General features: G+C 34.7%; 1 protein-coding gene across 2 annotated transcripts; it reads right to left on the bottom strand.

The window, feature by feature from the left end:
• Nucleotides 1–7642: 7642 nt before the first annotated feature.
• Nucleotides 7643–23329, bottom strand: LOC145098766 (putative purine permease 10). 2 transcript variants are annotated; one of them, XM_079036379.1, is made up of 4 exons: nt 23161–23329; nt 22925–23046; nt 9858–10439; nt 7643–8317 (listed from the first exon to the last, which is right to left on the bottom strand). In XM_079036379.1, exons 2-4 carry the CDS (start codon nt 22959–22961, stop codon nt 7821–7823), a joined length of 1116 nt encoding a protein of 371 aa, XP_078892505.1. In that variant the 5' UTR covers nt 22962–23046; nt 23161–23329; the 3' UTR covers nt 7643–7820. The 2 variants fall into 2 exon arrangements, with proteins under 2 accessions (XP_078892505.1, XP_078892502.1); XM_079036376.1 differs by lacking the exon at nt 23161–23329 and adding an exon at nt 16909–17030 and having other exon boundaries at nt 22925–23045.
• Nucleotides 23330–24485: the final 1156 nt, after the last annotated feature.

The raw sequence follows: 24485 nt of genomic DNA, 5'->3' as shown, positions 1-24485 counted from the left end.
ATGACATCCTCCACCCCAGAACGTTTCTGCCGTTCCGGTTTTGAGGTGTGACATAATCCAGTATGTAGAGCTATGAACCCATTACATGCTGTTATTATTTGCATATGTGTTATGTGCAGTGTATCGGTATTTTGGGGGAACTCACTAAGCTTTGGCTTACATTTTTAGTTTTTGTTTCAGGTACATCAGATGATCGTAGGAAGGCAAAGGAGTGATCATATAGCTCCTCATGTTTATGACTTGTTTTTTGGATACTCTGATATTATGCTATTTTCAAAACAAGTTTTGTAATAATGAATGGTTTTGAAATGTTTTGAAAAAGTTTAAATTTGGCATGATTTTTATGGATGTTACAAGTTGGTATCAGAGCCTTGGTTTGAGTAAATTGGAGGAACACTTGTGTGAATCCAGTCTCAAACTAAGGAAAAGATTTTCAAAATGATTTTCAAAAAGGTTTTCAAAATATCAAAGGAGGATGCAGGGTATACTATCATTCGGAGCTAGTAAGTAGATCCCAAAATACCATACGGTTATTTGATATTGTGATATGTTAGAACAACATGCTAGTACTAGACTAGGGATCTTCAAAAATTGCATGTGATAATTGTCTAATTACATGATGCCTGATAGCCTAGGGTTTCCTTATATGAAATTGACATCATTACTGTAGTTGCTTGTGTAAGCATCATGACTGTACATAATTAAGATCTTATATCCTGAGAATGTTTGGTTTGGCCTTATTTCCTGTTCTTGTTTGATGTAGTGCTTAGGGTAGGATCAGGTATTCGAAAGTCTATAGGGTCCAGCATTATGTATGGCTAGCATACATCAGTGTTGCAGGGTTGGTGGAAGTTTCATGGGTGGGTTGTGTGGGGTTGGTAGGTCAGTTATGAGATGGTTAGCTTTCCTCTAGGAGTGAGCGACCACCATGCATATATATATATATATATATATATATATATATATATATATATATATATAATATTTAGGGTGTTGTGATGATACTTGAGATAAATATGGGTAGGTGTGGAAGGTAGTATGGGCCCGTACTACTGAAAGCACAGGACCCATACGTGTAGCAAGGAAGTCACAACCCCTAGGGTTTAGTTAGGAGTTGGTTCCTTGTTATTATGTGGATTATCTGATATCTTTCTGATATATTTTCAAAATGGTGGTTACGAGGCGTTTTGTGACCGGATCCGAATCGGGATCAGGGCAGGGCGATCAGGGTGCTCCGACAGAGCCCGAGATTATCAGCCAAGATGGGCCAGCAATGACTAGAGGATCGTGTCAGGGAGATCATCCGCGAGGAGGTGGTCGAGATTGTTCGGGGTCAGTTCCCGGAGATGTTTGGGTCTATTAACACAGCTATGATGGAGTATTTTGATGACAGATATGCAGACCTAGTTGAGACGGTTGCCGCAACAGCTACAATGGCTGTAACAACAGAAGGGGGAGGAGTTGGCCGAGCTTTTCAGTACTGGGACTTCGAAAAAGCGAAGCCCCTACTTTTGATGGGACTCAGGACCCCATCCTTACGAGATGGAGTACGCCCCGCGTACCAGAGGCTTCGTTATGGGTCCTGAGCCCCATCAAAAGTAGGGGGCTTTGTGTTATCGAAGTCCCTATACTGAAAAGCCTGACCGGCTCCTCCCACTTTTGTAGTTACAGCCGTTGTAGCTACTGCAACAGCCGTCTCAGCAAGGGCTGCATATCTGTCATCAAAATACTCCATCATAGCGGTCTTAGTAGACCCAAACATATCTGACCCACAGAAAATCTCGACCACTTCCTCGTGGATGATCTCCCTGACACGATCCTCTGTCAATGCTGGCCCACCCTGGTCGATAATCTCAGGTGCTGTAGGGGCCTCCTGATCGCCCTGCCTTGACCCCGATCCGGATCCAGTCACAAAATGCCTCGTAACCACCATACTGAAAACGTATCAGGAAGATATCAGATAACTCGCATAAATAACAGGGATCCAACTACCAACTAAACCCTAGGGGTTGTAACTTCCTTGCTATGCGTATGGGTCCTGTGCTTTAAGTAGTACGGGCCCATACTACCTTCCGCACCTACCCATATTTGCCTCAAGTATCACCACAACACCCTAACAATATACATGAACATAGCGAACGCTCAATCCTCACTCCTAGAGAAATGTTGAATATCTAATAACTGGCCTCTCGGCCTCGAACAACCCACCCATGAAACTTCCACCAACCCTGCAGCGCTAGTGTATGCTAGTCATCCATAATGATGGACCCTATAGACTTTCGAATACTTGATCCTACCCTAAGCCCTTAACCATACAAGAATAGAAGATAAGGCCAAACCGAACATTCTCAGGCTATATGATCTTAATAATGTACAGTCATGGTGCATACACTAAACAACTACAGTAATGATGTCAATTTCATATAAGTAAAACCCTAGGCTATAAGGCATCATATAATCAGACAATTCTATCATGCATTTCCTATAGATCCCTAGCCTAGTACTAGCATGCTGTTCTAATATATCACAATATCAAATAATTGTATGGTATTTTGGGGTCTACTTACTGGCTCCGGCTGATCGTACACTTGCATCCTCCTTTATTATTATGAAAAACCATTTGAAAATAATTTTGAAAATCCTTTCCTTGATTTGAGACTGGATTCACACGAGTGTTCCTCCTATTCACTCGTACCAAGGCTCTGATACCAACTTGTAACACCCATAAGAATTCATGAAAATTTAAAACTACTTAAAACATTTAAAAACCATTTATTATTACAAAGTGTTTTCACAATAGTTTCATATCAGATATCCCAGAAATCATAATCATAAATCGAGGAAGTGTACGGTCACACCTTCTCCTTACCGCGGTCATCCGTTGTACCTAAAATAATAATCGATAAATGTAAGCTCGAAGGCTTAGTGAGTTACCCTCAAAATACCCATACTAACAACAATACACATACAATAACAAATAGCATACTATGGATCCAATTATCCATCGGGATGGAATACCCCAGGCCCTCAACCATCGGGTTGGAATACCAACATACTATGAGTCCAATCATCCTCGGGATGAAATATTCTCGGCCCACAACCATCGGGTTGGAATGCCTACACACAATACATATATAACAGATACTATAGGTCCAATCATGCATCTGGATGGAATACCCCAGACCCTCAACCATCGGGTTGGAATGCCCACCTACTACGAGTCCAGTCATCCTTGGGATGGAATACTCTTGGCCCACAACCATCGGGTTGGAATGCCCATAACCAGTCAAACATGTTCACCTATATCATATAATCATATAACAGTCTATAGAGACAACATACTAGGATCCTATCTTCCTCGGGATGGAATGCCCTCAAATACCAATCAATCATGTGAACATATAACAAGTAATCTTCTACCAGCATACAGACAGTCAGACCAAACTACAAGTCACTAAGCATACATGCCCCACAGTGTAAACAATCTTAGGCTAAAGGATTCGATTCCACAGCGGTTAGACTCAGACAAGAGCTGCGAAGCAGAACCTAACCCTCCATCCTAACATCCTTTAAACCATGTAAGCTAGCACGTACAGATAGTCATACAGACCTAACATATCACTGATCATAACACCATCCTACACCAGAATACAGATCTAACATAGCATCACAACACGTAATCACAAGATAACTAGGATAACAATCCATAGATCCGACCTTCGTTCCTTAGACCCTTGAGTATAGTAAGGATAACTCACCTCGCAATGTCGATCAGAACTGAAGAATCGAACTCCTGAATCGCTGTCTCACCAAAAATCCCGAACTATCCAAAATAATGAATATTAAGTCAATAAATGGGAATACTAATTTTACCAAGAGTCCCACCTATGATAATAGTCCATTTTGCCTTCCTCTAATTTGGTCCAAGGCCCAATACCAAATCCATGATCCACAAGTCCAGATATACAAGGACCATTATTGGCCCAGTTTTCCAAATTGGGTCCAACTCCCTAATTGGGCCTCATTCAAAGACTCACTACTAAAACTGGCCCAAAATACTCTTATCCAAAGAGCCCATCAAGGCCCAAGTCTAACTAGTGCAAAGGTAGCCCAATCCCAAAGCCCAAATCGCAAAAGCCCAACAGGGGTAGTACATTGGGCGTACCCCTCTGGTACGCGGGGCGTACTCCATCTCGTGTTGACTGAAAAACAGGACCGTTGACTCGATACATGGGGCGTACTGCTCTCTACGTGGGGCGTACACAAGTCTGAACCAAAACACTCATAAGTGCTTAATGGCTAAAGCACTTAAGCCCAAACTTCAGATGCATCGACCAAATGTGCCTAAGACTCATAAAGTCTTGAACTTTAAGACTTTGGACGTCCAGAAAGTTCTTAACACATGGTCTTAATCCATTAGACCTTCCTACTCCATGCATGGGACACATTCAGCTATTGGGACATCATTTTTATCACTTAGGACCCTTTCTAGGGTCTGGAAGGACAACTTAATATGACCAAAATACCTCATGCACCATATTGGGGTTTCTGGGACAAGAAAAGTGCCAAGAAACTAAACAAGACGAGATCTACTCAAAGTAGTTGCCAAGCTAGAAGCTTTTTACCTCTTGGAGACCAGAGAACTTCAGATCTTCAAGCTTGTCTTGGTTCTCCAACTATTTGATGCAATGTCTTCACCTTTAAGAGCTTAAAACACACACTAACTCACACTCACACACAAAACTAGGGTTTGGGACGTTTCTGGAATATGGAGGCTAGGAATGATGTGAGAAAATGAGTCATAAGGATGTTTATATAGCCCCCAACCATAAATATTAGGGTTTCCTTTTGACATGAGTACGCCCAGCGTACTAGGGCACGCCTAGTACTCTCAGTGTACCCTTATGTACGCGCAATGTACTCCTCCTAGTCCCAAAATTGCAACTTAGCCCTTAGGCCTTTCATGGCTTTACCTTTCCATCACCAGTGACTATAAATGAAAAATCTTGGGATGTTACATCAGTGATCATTATTGTTATGTTCTGAACTTTGAGGTGAATTTTCCTCACTGTACTCATGGGTTGAAGGCACCAATACTGACCCACTATATTCTGTTATGTACCCTTGTGTATAGGGTGTTGCTATATCGTAGTGATCTGTTAAATTAGTAAATCTGTATAACTAATTGTACTTGCTAGTTATCGTTTTCATGTTGCATATATCGATATCTTGTAGTTGGGTTGAGGTGGTACTACTTTGTGCTGTGAGCCAAAAACCCGAGAGCAATCCAATCATATGCTAAGGGATGGGAGAGCAATGTAGTCTTATGATGTTGGTGCGGGAGCAAGCCAATCATGAGTTATGGGTCAGGAGTAGGCAATCCAGTCTCATGTTGTGGGCTCAGGGGCAATCAAGTCTGATGTTGTAGGCCCAGTGTGCATGCATTATATATGTATTGTTGTGTGTGTACTTTTGGGGAACTCATTAAGCTTTGGCTTACAGTTGTTGGTTTCATGGCTTCAAGTACATCAGATGATTGTGGCAAGACGAATGTGTGATAGTACACATCCTCCTGATTGATTATGTTTTGAGAGATTTTTTATACTCTGCTTCTATGGTTTTGGGTCGAAAACAATGGATTACTATCTTATGGTTTTTTGGAATAATTTATAAAAACTAAAAAAATATATCATGGCTTTTGAAATGTTACATATTTGATATACTTTTCGTATGACAAAATTGCAAGAATGGTCCTTGTGGTATATCAAAACTAGCAACTTTGGTCCAAAATGGGTTTGGCTTGCAAGGATGGTCCAATAGTTTCGTTTTGTTGCGATTATGGTCCAAAAATTTTAAAACATTTTATAATGACGGATTTGCCCTTGGTATTTTCCCTTTTTAATTTTTTTTATTACAGAAATCAAAAAAGGAAAAAGAAAAAAAGAAAAAATCTCTCTCTCTCTCTCTCTCTCTCTCTCTCTCTCTCTCTCTCTCTCTCCCCCCTAGAACATTACCCAAGAACATTACAATGGAAATACCCTAAAAATCCGAATTATCAAAAGATAATAATGCAGAAATTTTATTTGCATTCTTGAATCGATCTAGATGGATAAAAGGGAAAGGGCTTTTTGTGCCCGTGTTCGATGTTTGATCGGGTTATATGAACGTCGAATGAACCACAGTAAACACGAAGGAAACAGGAATGAAATCAAACATTAGCCTCCGATTGATGATCGATCGTGAAGAAGATGAAGCGCCTCCGGCACATGATGGGATCGGAGAAAATGAAGAATCGTAAGAAATCATAAGTAACATTTCGATTGAGGGGTGTGGCTCGACGGTGGATGGTGATTCGCGAGGGGAAGGGAAGAAGGCTCGCAGGCGGCTAATCCCGGTGCTCCAACATCGATTGATAGCGACGAGGGAGATCGTCAGTGGGTATAACGTGGTCGTCAACCATGGAACAGGTGAGCGAACGGGATGGGTAAGGCAGTAATGAGGGTCGATTTCCTGCGAAAGCGTTGTTTCTAGAAAATTGATGGGGCCGAAGAGAAGGAAAGGGAAGGCAGTTAAGCTTCTCTCTTCATGTTTTGATAACAAGGTGCGATGCGGAAGGGAAAACCAGTTAAGCTAGGAGAGCAGCAACATCGGCACAGGTGGTGTGTTTGGCAGTGGAGCTCGACGAGAAGAAAGGCAGGTGCGATGGGGGGTGTTCGGCGTTGTTGTTTGCTCGAAAATCACAGGTTTCCTTTCATCTCTCTTCTTTTTACTTTGATTGTAGATCCATGGGGTTTAGTCGATAGATTGAGGTTAAGATGAGTGTTTGTTGATTGATTGTTGGCAGAAATGGATAAATGGAATGGATGAGTGAGGCTAATCTTTTACAGGAAATCGATGGGTGTATGTATGTTTTGCTTGATAAAATCGATGGGGTGTAAATCACTAGGTTTAGATTTGTGTTTTGGTTGCTTGAAATTGTCATGGAAAGAAGATGAAGCATTATATTTCTCATTTGCAGGTATACATGAAAAGAACAAGAATGCTCTTGTGTTCTTGGCTGGAAACGAATGCAGAAGGGAAGAACAAGGATATGTGTTGATTGTATTGGTTTATGAGAGAGAGAGAGAGATTTTATTTTTGTTTTATTTTTAATTGTTCTTTAATTGTTGTAATAAAAGAAAAATATAAAATAAAATAATAAGGAGCAAATCTGTCATTATAAAAAATTTATAGGAAATTGGACTAAAATCGCAACAAAACGAAACTATTGGACCATCCTTGCAAGCCAAACCCATTTTGGACCAAAGTTGCTAGTTTTGACATACCACAGGGACCATTCTTGCAATTTTGTCTTTTGGTATTTATGTTCTATATATTTTCCATAGAATTCTTTCATTATAATAAATATGTTTGTGATTATTAAATACGACACAAAATGATTTCAAATATGATAGAATCTATCTGCGATGTAAATCAAAGCTTGTTCTTAAGAAAGAACCAATTTACGATATTTTGTTGCATGTGATAATACATCTCACAACTATGTTAAGTTGCATGAACACCCACAAAAGAACTTAATTGTTAAATTTGAGAATGTAACGTCTAAATCATAATATCATAAAAAAAATGAGGAGATAACAAATGGTAGTATCAATTCGGTATTCCCATTACACATAAACAGTAAGGTATTAGATATCACTTACAAAAAAAATGATTTAAATCATTTTGTATACATACTTTGCTCGAGAGCTCGTCATTCTATGGAAATTAAAGTAAAATACGAAGTCTCTAACAATAAATTTATTGACTAGTGAGGTTTTTTATGTATGATTAACTTCACGATCATGATTTATAAGTCTAGCACTTTCCTTTTCCTTCAAGTCATCAAGATAATGTTGATAAATATAAGAGAGAAATCCCCATATCGCTAACAACATGGAAATCACCTTCACTCCATTCATTTTTTCATCAAAAAACATTACGGCCAAAACAGGCACAATTGGGATACTTAAAGTGGTAATAACATTCGAGAAAAGAGATGAAACTTCAAAGATCAAACCCACATAACCAATCGAGAAAACTTGCCATGAGACAGCTGTCCCCACAATATTCATTATGTATGAAACCCTTCCAGATTCAAAACTCCCCATTTCCCCCTTTATATCTTTCCATTCACCACTAGCAAATAGTCCCACGAGAATTCCAACAGTAGCTATCAAGTTTTGGTACACGATCATATCAAATACCACATTATAACTTGTAGATTTCAAAATCTTTTGAAACGCGAGTTGTGTTATGGAAAGCATTAATCCATACCCTACACAATCATAACGTAAACATTATATTTCTGAATGTATTATTTTCAAACAAAAGGTTACCTAAGCGTTGAAGTCTGTTAGATTTTAATTTGAAGAAACTCTATTTTCGAATACTTAATTCCAAATGATCACTACTAGACTAGATTGTTGGATGGTTAACTTTTTGTTTATATATAAATAGAGTTTTGTATTAAATAGTAACAATTTTTGCTTTTTTCGGTCCAAGTACCTTAAATGTTTCTATCAACACCAAAGAGACTTATGCTGATCATTAAATTTGAGATTTAAGGACTCCTAAATGAGCTACCAAAAGTTAACTAATCGACTTTCAGTTTTGTTTCATTTTGTGAAATTGTGTATATATATATATTCTTGTTCCATGTCTGTAAAGATCTGCATATTTTTACAGTGATGAAAGGCACAGGTTGTTGCTAAAGTGTACAAACCGTACATGAAAAGCTTTCGGAAACAATCTTACTAAATATATGGCTTTCTAGTTTCCGTAGTGATTTAATGCTGGAAACGATGTGAATGGGTTGTAGTGGGGTTAGTGTGACATCATCACTTATCTCATTTTTAATGTTAGAAAAAAAATGAAACATAATATCTAGTAGTATTTAATAAAACTTCTAAACTATGACATTTTGTCACGTAAAAATTAAAATATGTCTAAAGGAATAAGAACTTCAGAAAACTCATCATTTGCCACTCTATCACTAAAAGCTAAAAAATACAAAAATAAAATCTTAAAAATGTAACAAAAGAAACAAAATTATTTGCCGGTTTATCGGTATATATACCATGTATGTAATTAAAGTTGTTTTAAAAGTTAGATATTATTTTAGGAAGTACTTATATATCATGTAACGTTAGTTTTAGGGAAATGATTCGTAAACAATAATTTTTTTGCTATGCAGAACAATTCATGCATTACTGAATTGTATAGTACAATATTTTAAAGCATCAATTGTTGTGTATGGAGAAAAATTGTTGTGTACAGATCATCTCCATTAATTTTAAGACCATCATTTAAATCGGAAAAAGGAGTCACTGTGATAGCAACTAATTTATTTAAAAAAATAGATAGATTTTATAGACCAAAATAAAATATAATGTTTAAAGTAAGGTTTTTAAGATCGGGATCTTATATAGGGCTGTTTTGCAAGATCATGATCGTAAAATCCTATCAAAATCATTTTAAAACATAAAAAATACATATTCATCCGGTAGTTAACCATACAGTTAACCATAAATATTTTAAAACATACAAAATACATTTATAATAGATTATTTAACGATAAACAATTCAAAAGGGGAATATTACGTAGTTAGTCCATGAAAAATATTTGAATTATGTTTTTAAAAAAATATTAGCAATCCTATGATCTTAGGATTCGGTCCTATGATCCTACCGCGATCCAACCGAATAACGATCAAAGTAAGATCAGGATCGATTTACCTAGATGGCAGCGTACGACTTTATACGATCAAAATTGCAATTTTAACAATCTTATTATAAAGCTCAAAAGAAGACTATACCTGCAGAAGCAACAACTGTGCATACAAAACCAATGATATACTTGTTTCTCGATATTTTTCTAGTCTCTTCATAATCGCCTTGGAACACAAGTAGCGTGGACGAAAAACTGAGAAGAACAAGCGAATTAGCTATGAAAGGGGTGAACTTCTGGCCATTAAGGAAGTATGAAAACAAGGCATTGAAGGCGAGTTGACTCGCGCAAATCAATGAATACGTGGAAACTGGCAGAAACTTGAGTCCGAAAGTATACAACATACAATTTGCAGCCAAGAATGTGCCGATAGTTGTATATAGAATCACAAGGGTTGTCCAAGAAGGTTTTCTTGCGACTTGCTCGGGGTGCTCCTGGGGTATTTTTGAAGGTGAAAATAGGAAGATAAATGGGAACATAAGTGGAAATCCAGCAGTTTGAACAAGTGTTGCCATCCATTTACTATTTCCACCTTTAGTGAAGTAAAGTCTTCCCAACATTGCTCCGACTGATTGGCCGGAGAGTGCAAACATGGTGAACATTGCTATTTGTATCCACCACTTGTACCGTATGACCATTGAAAAGCCTCGGCCACCATCTAATAGGGTTTCTGTGTTTGTATAACAATAAAGCAAAAGAGTGGTGAGTAGTGGAAGAATAGTTTTTGTGTATATTTTTCTTCAACAAGTTATTATCTATTAAACATTTTAGAATTTAGAGTTTCTTTTATTATAATTTTTCATTAAATAAACAAGTCATTGACAATCATGCTAAAACTTACAAGTTAAACTGACACGTAGCAATGCATGTTAATGGGTATTAGTAAGGTTGACCAATGCATGTTAATGAATATAGATCACCTTCCATTGAAAATAATATAGTTAGAGAATCATCAACCTATTCCCACTTACAGTCGTTATTGGGTTGTTCCTAAAAATATAAAAAATAGATTATATCGTAAAATACTAATTTTCATTATATGTAATAAAACGATTATATATATTAAAAAAGAAAATCCATTAACTCATAGTTCATGAAATTGGTAATAAAGTATATTTTTTACATTTAAACATAATAATTTCCAACAAAATTAATAAGGTGTTTTGATTTTTTACGTTTCGACCGCAAGTTTAGTAGACATTTTTTCCACGTATTTCATGAAATTTAGTAAAATATAGTCTTGTAAAAGGGTAGACAACAAAACTCATGATTGCATAACGAAATTTGTTAATTTTAACTTTGTTTACCTAGAAAGAAAAATAATTACTTTCTATGTTCCATATTAATAGTTTATACTTTTTTTTGTCTCAAAATAATAAGCTAATTCTAAAATAAATATTTTTTTTATCAAAATATCATCATTATTAGTTAATCTCCCATGTTTATTAAATAAAAGAAAAATATTGAATAAAATACAACAAAAAGATAAGATTGTCATTTTATTTAAGAAAGCTAGAGATAATTTAATGTTTCTTTAATCTTGTGTTTTTGTCTGTGGATAATAGTTTTGTGACGAATGGATATATTAGTAAAAATTAAGGTAATTGGCATAAAAGACATTAACTTTTTACTTTTCTTTCGATTTTGACACTCGTTTTTCTATTACAATTAAGTTAATATGTTTTCAATTTGTTTCATTTATAAACACATGATCAGTTTGTTTTCAGATCATCAGATTGTCATTGTCGATGAGGCATAATGACATGTCAAAGCGAAAAAAATATGCCACAAAAGTGACTATGTTCTCATTTTTTTCGCAACTTTGACACTATGTTTTCAATATCGCAAAAAAATGAAAACATGGTGACTTTTGCACCATGTTTTTTCTTCTGACACATTATCATGTCACGTTAGTTGTGGTAACCAGATGACCTGAAGCAATTAAATTGCAACTGTTGGCGAGAGTGAATATTGCATAAGATCAAACTATCTTTGGCTAGTATTGAGAAGATCAGATAAACATGGAAGTTATTGGGTGTTGTTACTGTCATATCCCTTCCTTGTATAGTTCCTTATTTTGTGTTCAAATCCCTATATATGTAATCCCTCTGTAAAGAAAAATATATAGAAAAACCTTTCATACGAATTTCTTGTTTTCATGGTATCAGTGCATACCGTTTGAAACTCTTTGAATCAAATCGAAAAATCACCTCTCGAAGAACAATGACAGACAAAGACCCCATCCCTCCTTAAGAACCTTGTCTGGTTGTTCAGGATGCTCCCTTCCCAACTGGGATCATCCTCGATGACACAAGCTATCAGTTGTGGTCTCAACTGATGGAGATGAGGATCGGAGCATGCAATAAACTGGGATTCCTAACTGGATCCTCCAAGAAGCCTGCATCCGGTGAAAAACAAATCGAAAATTGGCTCATGGATAATAATCGGGCCAGGAGTTGGCTCATAGACTCGATGAGCCCCACATTGATCCCAAGGTTTATCCGTTTGAAGACGGTGAAAGAAATCTAGGACGTGGTGGCAAAGACGTTCTATGACGGGTCGGACGAAACTCAGTTGTTCGAACGGAATCGTAGGTCATTCAGTACAAGACAGAATGGACGACCACTCGCAGTATACTACAACGAATTGATAGGGATCTTTCAGGAGATTGATACCCGGTTGACGGTCGAGGAAGATGATGTGAGCCATGTAGTTTCGCTTAATAAAATATCAGGGTGTCTCCGTGTATACATCTTTCTTGCAAGGTTAGATGTTAAATTTAACCAAGCACGAGGGGAGATCCTAAGAAAAGACCCACCCTTGGATCTTGAGGCATGCTATGTGTTCATACGAAAAGACCAGTCCCAAAGAAATACTATGGAAGACGTGAAGAATGAACATGATAGTCTTGTGCATCTCACAACTCGAAATCTCCCTCCAAAAGAAAAAAAATCCAGCCACAAAAAGAACACTTTTGTGTGTACTCACTGTGGAGAAGAAGGGCACTCAAAACAAAAGTGTTATGAGATCGTAGGTTACCCGAAGTGGTAGGATTTTATTAAAGAATCCACGAAGGAAGGTGGGACAAGCCTCTATGGCCACAACAAAGAATGATGACGCAACCCCAATTGTTGCCCACGCTGAGTCATTCAACAACCATGGTATGTCAACTACAACTAAGCCTGTGATTAGTGAATGGATTATTGATACAAGTGCTACGGATCACATGACAAATGATCCGTCTAAGATGGCATTAAAAACCCGGCCTAAGCAAAACATGGTGAAAACAACAAATGGGGTCTTAGCAAAAGTAACATGTGAAGGTTTTGCTCAAGTGTCAAATTCCATGAATCTTGACACTGTCCTAGTTGTTCCATCTTGATTATGGCATCGTAGATTAGGGCATTTATCGTTTGGTCATTTAAAAAAACTGAAACCTGGATTATTCTTGAATAATAAACAGTTTGATTCTAATTGTGGTGTGTGTGAAATGACTAAAAGCCATCGGATTTCATATCCCCAAAGTGAGAATAAAGCTATTATTCCCCTCATGAAGATCCACTCCGATGTGTGGGGTCCGGCAAGAATAGCTACTCCGAATAGGTATCGGTTTTTTGTTACTTTCATTGATGAATTCTCACGGATAATTTGGATTTCATTGTTAAAAATTAAAAATGAAGTAATACATGCCTTTAAAGAATTATACAAGTTAATAAAATCTTAATATAAGTGTGAGATAAAGATCCTTCAATCTAATAATGGAGGAGAGTATGTGGATCATGACATGGAAGTATTTTGCAGGGATAACTCTATCAGACACCAAACATCATGTTCAAACATGCCTCAACAGAACGGACTCGCAGAAAGGAGAAATAAACAAATACTTGAAATTATGCAAGCCTTTTTATTTGACATGAAGATTGCACACCAATACTGGGAAGAAGCGGTAAGAAATGTTGCATATTTGATGAATAGAACTCCATCAAGAGTTATAGAGTTTAAAACTCCATTACAACTATTACACGAAAAACTAGATATTCCGACTGGGTCTAATCTCGAATCACGCGTATTTGGGTGTGCAGCATATGTACACTCTAATACTGGAAAACTAGAACCACAGGCAATAAAGTGTATGTTTCTAGGGTACGCTGACTTCAAAAAGGGGTACCGATGTTGCGACTCGAAAGAAAAGAAAATGTATGTTACTTGTGATGTTAATTTCCATGAGAACACCTCCTATTTTACTCATGAATATTCCCCTCAGGGGGAGAGGTCGGATGAGGGTAACATGCATAATATCAATAAAGATATTGGGCTAGATGAAGTAATAGATAGACTTGAAGAAGATGAAGATGGGCCAGAAACGCATGAAGATGAGCCATAAATTACTTATGGGCAGCCTGATAATTTCGAGCAAGATAGTACAACCAGCCCAACCCAACCTATGCAGATTCGGATCCAACGTTATCACAAGGTACATTAACTAATGAAAACTCTAACAGTTCTCATGAGAATGTCGATGTACATGTAAATCCAGACACGAGATATCCTATAAGAAAAAATAGAGAGATACCACGGAGGCAATACCAACCGGATCTTACATCAAAATCGAAGTACCCGATCAATCACTACGTGTCCACAGATAAGTTGGCTGAACCACAACGACGCATGGTGGAGGAGTTAGCCACTGTAGTCATCCTAAAAACCATACAACAAGCCATGAGAGATCTAAAGTGGAAAAAGGTTGTATATGAAAAGTTAGATGCATTAAAACGAAATCAAACGTGGGATGAGGTAGTACTCCCTCCAGGAAAGAGAACCATAGGGTGCAAATGGGTCTTCACGGTCAAACTAGATTTGAATGGAAAGATAGACAGGTATAAGGCCAGACTAGTCGTGAAGGGCTATACACAGAAGTACGATATAGACTATGGGGATACTTTTGCAGCAGTGAAGAAAATAAATACTATTAGAATCCTGGTGTCAATTGTTGCAAATAGATACTGGCCACTTAAACAATTCGACGTAAAAAACGCTCTTTTAAATGGATACTTAGAAGAAGAAGTGTTCATGGAATCACCACCAGGAATGAACTATGGTGACAAAGTATGCAAGTTGAATAAGGCGCTGTATGGACTAAAACAATCCCCGAGAGCATGTTCGGGAGGTTTTCAAGGTTCATGAAAAATGTTGGATATAAACAGTCAGATGCTGATCATACTCTATCCATAAAGAACTGTGGGAAGAAGATAACAGCCCTGATTGTGTATGTCGATGACATGGTAGTGACTGGTAATGATCTAGATGAAATAAACAAAATACAAGCAATATTGAGTAAGGAATTTGAGCTAAAGGATCTTGGAAACTTGAGATATCTTTTGGGTATCGAGGTGGCAAGGTCTAAACAGGGAATTACAATGTGCCAACGGAAGTATGTACTGGATCTCCTTGCCGAGACAGGTATGTTGGATTGTCAACCGATTGACACACCTATTGAAGTTAACCACGAGTTGACTCTCATGTCGGGTCAAGTACCAATGAACAAAGAATGATATCAGAAACTGGTCGGAAAACTAATATATTTATCGCATACACGCCCTAATACTGCATATGCGGTAAGTGTAGTTAGCCGTTTTATGTATGCACCCAATGAAAGCCACATGAAAGCCGTATATAGAATCCTTCGCCATTTGAAGTCTTCACTTGGAAAGGGGTTGTATTTTGCGAAGAATGGAAATCTAGAAGTCATGGGCTATACTGATGCCGACTGGGCTGGAGATAAGTCTGATGGTAAGTCCACTTCAGGGTATTTTACTTTTGTGGGAGGAAAATTAATAACTTGGAGAAGTAAGAAACAAAAATTGGTGTCTCGATCAAGTGTAGAAGCAGAGTTTCGAGGCATGGTTCATGGAGTGTGTGAGTTATTATGGGTAAAACGGGTGCTAAGGGATCTTAGCATTGGTGTGAAGGAAGCTATGAATCTTTATTGCGATAATCAAGCGACTGTGAAAATTGCAAACAATCCGGTTCAACATGATCGAACAAAACATGTTGAATTAGATCATCATTTTATTAAAGATCATATCGAGAAGAAAACAATAAATTTGCCATTTGTTAACTCGAAGAAACAGCTAGCTAACATGCCAACTAAGGCGGTGAATGCAAGACTATTTACTGACTCTCTGGACAAGCTGGGGATGATCAACATTCATTCCCCAGCTTGAGGGGAGTGTTGGCGAGAGTGAATATTGCATAAGATCAAACTATCTTTGGCTATTATTGAGAAGATCAGATAAACATGGAAGTTATTGGGTGTTGTTACTGTTATATCTCTTCCTTGTATAGTTCCTTATTTTTTGTTCAAATCCCTATATATGTAATCCCTTGTAAAGAAAAATATATAGAAAAACCTTCTATACGAATTTCTTGTTTTCAACAACAATTTAAAAACATAATAACTTAATTGTAACAGAAAAAAGAAAAAACTTTAAAATCGATAAAAATAAAAATTTAGTAACTTTTATACCTTTTATTCTAAAACTTAAGATTTTTTTTATTTTGTGATTTTTTTTTTCTGAAAAGGATGTCATTTGAATCAAGTTTTTCAAAAATAAATAAATAATAAATAATATAAAATTGCCGAATATGATGCGTCCATTCCTTTAGAGTTTGATATAAAATAATAAATCCAGCTGCATGTACAACCATTTATATCTAATAATTTAGGTATCTTGGGCCTCGTACTTTCTAAATTACCATCTATAAGACTACAACTTTCAATTCATTATTGGATAATCAGTATTATGCCATTCCCATGTATTTACTATCGCATATATAAAAGTTTATTAGAGTTTCTTGATGGCCAATTCCTAAAACTATACTGTACAAGTTTTATACCCAAGTGTACAAGTCATATTGCATGATTACTATGAATTTTATAGTCGCCGATTTTTCCATTGATAAAAGCTCATGTTTTATTTATTACCTTGCTAAATATATAATAAAAAGCCTACAAAGGACGTCAAATATTATATACAGCTTTTCATACACAAGATACAAGTCACTAATGCATAAATTTTGGTAGAGAAAAAAGACAATGGTTTCGATTATAAAGTGTTCAAACTTAAAAGTGCACTTACCAACTGTATTTGTTGCATGTTCTTCATCTTCCTTCATTGATTAGTAGAAATCGAGAAGAGGGCAGAGCGAGAGAAATCTGAACTAGTTTTGGGTTTGTAAGGGTGCTACACTGCTACTTCCACTGCAAGCATCGTCACCATGTGAATATAATAATTATAGGTGTTAATTAATTTATTTAAGTACAAATTAATACACCTTTATTCTTGTTAATTAAACATATTTATATGGAAAGTTAAAATTGGGTTAACATGTTTTTTTAATAAAATGGGTTGGTGTAAAAAATAGGGTAACACGTTTTTTACACAATTTTTTTTATAAAATATATTTATTTTTAAATTAGTATTTTATATATGATTATATTTTTTATAATTATTTACTTTTTCTACAGTGGTTAGCAAAAAATATGAAGACCTAATGGAAATAATTCAAATGGAGGAATTGAGAACACAATGACAAAATCATCGTTTTTTACCAACCGGGTATTATATTCATCATGATATTAACATTTTTTTTCTTTGTGTTGCAATTTGTTAACAAATGTTTTTTTTTAAATAATAGTTGTTTGAGTCTCGTGATGAGTTGATGGAATGGGTGCGAAACATTGCATTTTCTCTTGATTATGTCATTTGTGATAAGAATATCAAAGATAGGTAAAAATGGTGTCGTATCTTATATCATACTTATTTGTGATCATGGTCGTGAATACAAAAGTTAAGCAACAATTAAAAATTTTGGCATCAAAAAAGTCAATTGTAACTTTTAATTGGTAGGTGCGTATATCAAACAATATCATGGTTGGACCCTCAGGGATATGTGAATCATCCATATGCATAATATATGGAGGGGAATGTTTTTGTTAAGCAGTTGAAAGAACACAAGAAACAATTGGTGGCCTACTTGACAAATCAGAAATTTACACCACATGACATACTCTTGATATTAAAGGAGCGTGACGAGAATAATGTATCTACACTAAAAACCACATACAATGCACGTTCAAGCTTCGCTCGTCCTGAAATTACGGAAGTACTCCAATGCATGTTTGTATATTCAACAAGTATTTTTGTTAATTTAATTTAAATATTGAATTTTTATTAATTAACAATATTTCAATGTAGGCTCTAATGGAAATTCGGAACAAGAAACATTTTTTTACGAAGTTCTCCGTAAATAGTACTTCAAATGAATTGGAAAATCCATTTTTCATTCATTTGTAGTCGTTGAATATAGGGAAAGCATTTCCAGACGTTTCCATACGTTTTGAATATATATGCAACATATAAGACCAAAAAATATGGTATGCATTTTGTTCGGATTGCTGGCACAACTTCACCCAACAAGCCATTTAGTATATCATTTTCCTTCGGATTGCTGGCACAACTTCACCCACCGTTAGAAATTAGCATAGATAAATAAATGTAATAGAGTATCAATGTAGCAAGTCATTCTTATAAATAAATGTGATTGAGTATACCCTTACATATAGAGATAAATCGACTTATACGCTCAAAAATGAGTGTCCAGAAAGTCGTATCGTCTTCTAAGATGGTTAATATATTCGGAAAGTAAAGGATGGTGTGATTTCAGGGATATAAGCTTCGTAAAAATCTAAATTTGATTGGAGTAGTTATAACTTTTGCAGAATGGAAAATCAACTATATAATTAAAGTTATTAATGTCAAAATATGATTAAGAAATCGGTTGAGTTTTGGCTACTGTCATCAAAATGAAAGTCACAGTACTTCTCTAGGTGAGAACGTCAAGACAAATAATATCGAAAACGGAGTCCAAATGAAAAGATATGATTTTTATAAAATCATTTAATTATACCCTGTTAGGCCAAAAGGTGAATGTCTAAACTAGCATATTTAATTATACGTATTGGAATAATTATGGAATAAAACTATATTAAAGGAAAACTTAAGGATATGTAATGTACTTAATGGTACTCTACCCTAATATCCTATCAAAGAATATCAATACAAAGATAATTATTATACGCATATGCTTAATTATATGTATGAATAACTATCTACGAAAATTATATTAAAGGAAAAAAGTAAATGTAAGAATAACAAGGATAAATAATCATACTTTAAAGGTTTATCAAAGCAAGTTGTTGAATGAGATGTATTATTTATCCTTTAGCCGATTAATATTCAACTAACATTGAACCTATAATCGTTAATCTTAAGTGAACATTAAAGGTATGTACAGATCTCCGGTTTGACACTCTCACTTGCAGTTGCTAACTACTACCCCGATAGGCATAACTTTATAGTCTTGCGACGTCTGATGAAGCGTAGTGGCAGAGAAATTTCAAGTCATATAGCTTGATTATAGGAACTCATTGATAACACTGTTTGCCAACATTAATTAATTAAAATACCTAAAAAGGAATGCCTTGAAAGTAGTCAAAGTATGAAAAGATAAGAAAAAGGATAAAAAGTACATACAAGAAAAGCTATAGGATTAGGATTAATTTATCCTAAGAAAAATAAGATATAAAGAATAGAAGCCTTTTAAATAAAAAGATGATAAAAGTATTCTGAAAGTATAAAACAATAAAAACATGTGAATTCACCAACATTTCGTTGACGTTTTCAAAACTCATGTATTCTCAGGGAAATGAGTACCGGTGGAAGTAGAGTGTTGAAGGAAGTCGTCATCTTTCTAATGGAAGCTTTAGTTGTTCTCATGTTGTTTAGTTTATGATTTTGGAAGTGTGCTTGAATATCAAAAAATGTAACCCCTATATTAATAATGAATAAAAGAAATATATGTGTTATATTTCTATGTACTGTTCAATATACTTTTTTTCCAGATCCAACATCCCTAACGTCACACAGCTCGACATTTCCTCCGCTGGCTGAGGGTGTGACAGGTTGGTATCAGAACTACTAGTTATTGCGAACTAGTAATTCCTTAGGAACTATTACTACAAGTTAAGGCATATACTCTAATTAGGTTTAAGCTTTAAACCTAATAACTAAAAGTATTAGTATAAATTACACTAGTGGTAGACTACTGACGGGAGAGGTGTCTAGTTTAAACTGTCGCTTGGGTTGCTAGATTTCAGAATGGCTATATGCTAAAATGTTCCTACCCTCCATCACTTCTCACTTGGACAATCCTTACATGATAGTCTTGAAGTACAAAACATCAAATTAATAAAATACCCTTAATAAAACAATAATCTGATATATATATATATATATATATATATATATATATATATATATATATATATATATATAACTCTTATAAATATATCTAAATATCATAAATAACATCAATATAAAGAACAATTCAAGATTTTAGGTCTAAAACGTTAACTAGGGTTAGTACAGTAAATCGGTCGTACCACAATTAGACCTAGAATGTACAACTAAGTTTTATTATGGTCTGACCGACACACCCCTAAAATTGGATATGGTAGTTGACAAACTAAAAGCTTGAAGATTTATGGATTAGTATCCTATTTCGATTAGTTGAGATTATTTTATTGGAGGATTAGATCTAGAGCTACTTGTCGAGGATTTTACACCTAGCTTGAGTTTTGCTTTTGAGGCTGTATGGATTGATGGTCCAGATTTCTGTATCTGGCCTGCCTACATAGAGAGAGTCACATGAGACTCAATACTATCTATTATGTACTATAACTAAATATTATTTGTATTCCTATGTTACCTCTCATAAACATTTAACATGTTTGATGTCTTATGCAAGTTTGCGGGAGCTAGATGCCAACATAGGTATATAGATCTTACTTCCTGATAGATGTTGTTTCATGCATCTTTTAAGGTAGTTTTTATTACCATTTAACATTATATTTTACACATTTGAAAGTCATTAGTTTAAATAATGTTCAACTCATGTCATTCGTTAGAATTCCTGTACTGCCGTGTTATTATGTCATTTTCAGATAATTTGAGTGGAGCGGTACTTTGGGAGCAACTTTGGATGCGTTTAATGGAGCATTGAAGTCTAAATGGAGCTTGGAACTTATTAAGTATTATGTGGAATGCTTAGAAGATGTTTTCGCCAAGAAATATTTGATCAAGTTGATTATACGAATATAGATTGCTACATTCTAAAGCCTAAAGGATGTTGTTGGCAGCTTTGACCCATTGTTAGTATTTTGATCATATCTATTGACTCGTAACTCCGATTGACGAGATTCAAAATGTTACAGAAAACAAACAAAATTTCTAACGAATTTCGTCTTCGTGAAAAAAAAAAATGAGAAAATGCAGAAATTCGATCGAATTTTTTCAAAAAAATTCGATTGAATAAACACTTCGCAGTCCAGAGTATTTAAAATCAAGAAAATGAAAAATCCGACCAGAACTCAAAAAATCCAGTCGCGTAATCGAAAATTTCGATTGGATTTTTGGATTTCTTGCTCCCAAAGACTCTAGCTTGTATATATATAGGACGTCTCTCTGATCAGATGGAAGGTTGGACGATTCCTAATGCTCCAGACGACAAAAAAAGATGATTTCTGAGGCAATTTCTCTTCGATTTCAGTGATTTCTGAAGATCTAAAAGTTAAAGATCATCTCTTACATTTAGTTAGCAAGATTAATCAATTAGTTTATATTTTTATTAGTTTTAATTTGTTTTTAGCCATGTCTGGCTAAAACCTTAGTTGTCAGTTCTACAATTGACAAGTACTTTTCATGTGATTAGTTTTCACATCTGTTTTTTTATTTGTGTTTCTATACAGATTTTCTAGTTTTGAGCTTAATGAGCGTTTGATTTTAATTATTGTTAGTCTGATCACCTAGCTAGAGTTTTAGCATTCCAGTTAATCAGTTAATAGAATCTGTAATTGTTCTTGCCAACTGGTAAAAAGCAACAAGTATCAGATTGGTTCCGTATTAGGGATTTAACTCCAATACAAATTATAAAAATCATATATTTACGTTTCCGATCTTCTGAGAAGTATTGGGTAATGCTAGAAATTTTACACATATCTTAATGCAACTTTTTTTATTTTAATTAAGAGCTTGTTTAATTAGACAGTAAAAAAGTTGAGGTTAACTGGAGAGTTTGTTTTGGTTAATTTTATTAGGTAAAAAAGATTATACTAACGTTTATTAGTTTTTCTTAGTATTAGTTTAGATAGAACGCATTCTGAACAACCATATTTGAACTGATTGTATGATTAGGAAAGTCGCTTCAGAACTGAAATCGTTTTTATTATTGATTTTTGTTTAATTTATTTTCACAGCAAATTTTAGTTTAAATCAAATCACACTTTTTAATAATTTTTGTGTCATGTTTTTCTTCTGACACGTTATCGCGTCATATTAGTTGTGGTAACCGGATGACCTGATGCTACCGGTTAAAATTACAACAAACTGAAAACATAATAACTTATTTTAACAGAAAAAAACACGTTATTAAAATCAATAAAACTGAAAAGTTATGACTTTAATACCTTTTATTCTAAAAATTATGATTTTTTTATTTTGTGATTTTTTTTTTTCTGAAAACGATAGGGATAAATTATTTTGTTTAAATCAAGTTTTCAAAAACAAATAAATAGTAAATAATAAATAATTTGAAATTGCCGAATATAATGTTGCCATTCCTTTAGATTTTCAGATATAAAATAATAAATCCAGCTGAATGTACAACCTTTTATATCTAAAAAGATAAAAAATAAAAAATCAGGGATCTTGGGCCTCTACTTTCTAAATTACCATCTACTATAAGACTACAACTTTCAATTCATTAATGGATAATTAGTACTATGCCATTCCCATGTATTAAATTTCTCATATATAAAAGTTCATTAGAGTTTCTTGATGGCCAATTCCTAAAAATATAAAAGTTTTATACCCTGTTGTACAAGTCATATTGCATGATTACTATGAATTTTATAGTCGCCGAATTTTATATACAGCTTTTCATACACAAGATACAAGTCACTAATGCATAAATTTTGGTAGAGAAAAAAGACATTGGTTTCGATTATAAAGTGTTCAAACTTAAAAGTGTACTTACCAACTGTATTTGTTGCATGTTCTTCATCTTCCTTCATTGATTAGTAGAAACAGAGAAGAGGGCAGAGCGAGAGAAATCTGAACTAGTTTTGGGTTTGTAAGGGTGCTACACTGCTACTTCCACTGCAAGCATCGTCACCATGTGAGTATAATAATTATAGGTATTAATTAATTTATATAAGTACAAATTAATACACCTTTATTCTTGTTAATTAAACATATTAAAATACCACTTGCCTTCATAAACGCCGCCACCATCTTTTTCACCATCGCCGAAAATATTGTAATGGTAATCGTCTTTATGGTCTAGGCAAGCTCAATAAAATATTGCTCCCTTCTTGCCTATTTTGTCCATATAGGTACAATTTTAAATCAAAATAATCATGATTGGAAGAGTAAGTGTGGTAATGTTCGATTTAAATAGATGTTCCTTATATGTATGTGATACATGTAAGTTGGTGAATGGAAACACATTTCTTTTCTTTGTCACATACACACCATGGGTAGTGCTGATAAGAACATATTCTGAAATTGATGTTGTACCAATAATATGCATCGTGTTTAATAGTCTTCCATTTGAAACCTCTTGAAGAAACACTGTACCATTGGAAACGGCTGCATTTATTCTATATCTTTTTCACTTTTTGGGTAAACTTTTATGTCATTTTAAAGAATTTAATTATTGTCTTCAAATTTCAAACTTTTAATGATTCCTGGAACATAATTGCTTATTTATTATTAATTTTTGATTTTCTGTTAACAAAGAGATGACAAAACTCAACTCAAGCAAGTGGTGATTCTTCAGCTTTTGTGATTCCAAGTACGCAATAGAATATCGATAAAACAAGGCCAACATCTCTCATCTACTCATGAGGGTTATAGTCCATGCTAGGGTTGTTATTCTAGTCGGTACCGGACCGAATCAGCCCGTACGCGAATAAACCGAAACCGGATAAGACTAATGAGCGTGACCGAAAACCGGACCGATTAAACCAATATGGGCCACACTCCATATATATATATATATATATATATATATATATATATATATATATATATATATATATATATATATATATATATATATATATATATATAAGTTTTTAACCGTAATAAAGTGATTGAAAAATATATTTATCATTCTAGTATACTTTGAAAAATATTTATCAAATTAGTATTTTTTTTCATTTTTCTTGAATTTTCGGTTTTTCTTAATGATTTTTATATTTTAAACATTTGATTTTTCTCTATTTCTCTTTTATTTCAATTTTTAATGTTTTTTTTTTTAAATAACAGCTTTTATTTTAATTTTTTATACTGTTTTTACTATTTTTAAATTTTTAGTAACAACTTTTTTTATCCTTTTTTAAATATCCGTTTTTCGAGTGGTTCCATAGTTCTGGCCCGTGATCCAAAGATCAATTATCTTAAGACTACGGGCTTTGGGAAAAGAGGGGTTTAGACCCATTTGGATGAGGGTAATGTAGGTTATGTGATCCAAGATTTCGGTTTGTGTTTTGGAGCCCAAAGGTATAATTGTAAAAGTGGTGGTTTAGCCCTTT

Source organism: Lactuca serriola, chromosome 1 (genome assembly GCF_051521515.1).
Source record: "Lactuca serriola cultivar US96UC23 chromosome 1, Lser_US96UC23_V15, whole genome shotgun sequence".
Taxonomy (NCBI): domain Eukaryota; kingdom Viridiplantae; phylum Streptophyta; class Magnoliopsida; order Asterales; family Asteraceae; genus Lactuca; species Lactuca serriola.
Note: the sequence above shows the minus strand (reverse complement) of the source record. Positions and strands in the feature narration are given on the sequence as shown.

Coding starts and splice junctions, on each gene's coding strand:
- LOC145098766 (XM_079036379.1), bottom strand. CDS start 22,961: ATGAAGGAAGATGAAGAACATGCAACAAATACAGTTG. Junction 10,440..22,924: donor ACATGCAACAAATACAGTTG/GTAAGTACACTT, acceptor ATACAAACACAG/AAACCCTATTAGATGGTGGC. Junction 8,318..9,857: donor CACAGTTGTTGCTTCTGCAG/GTATAGTCTTCT, acceptor ATGATTGTGTAG/GGTATGGATTAATGCTTTCC.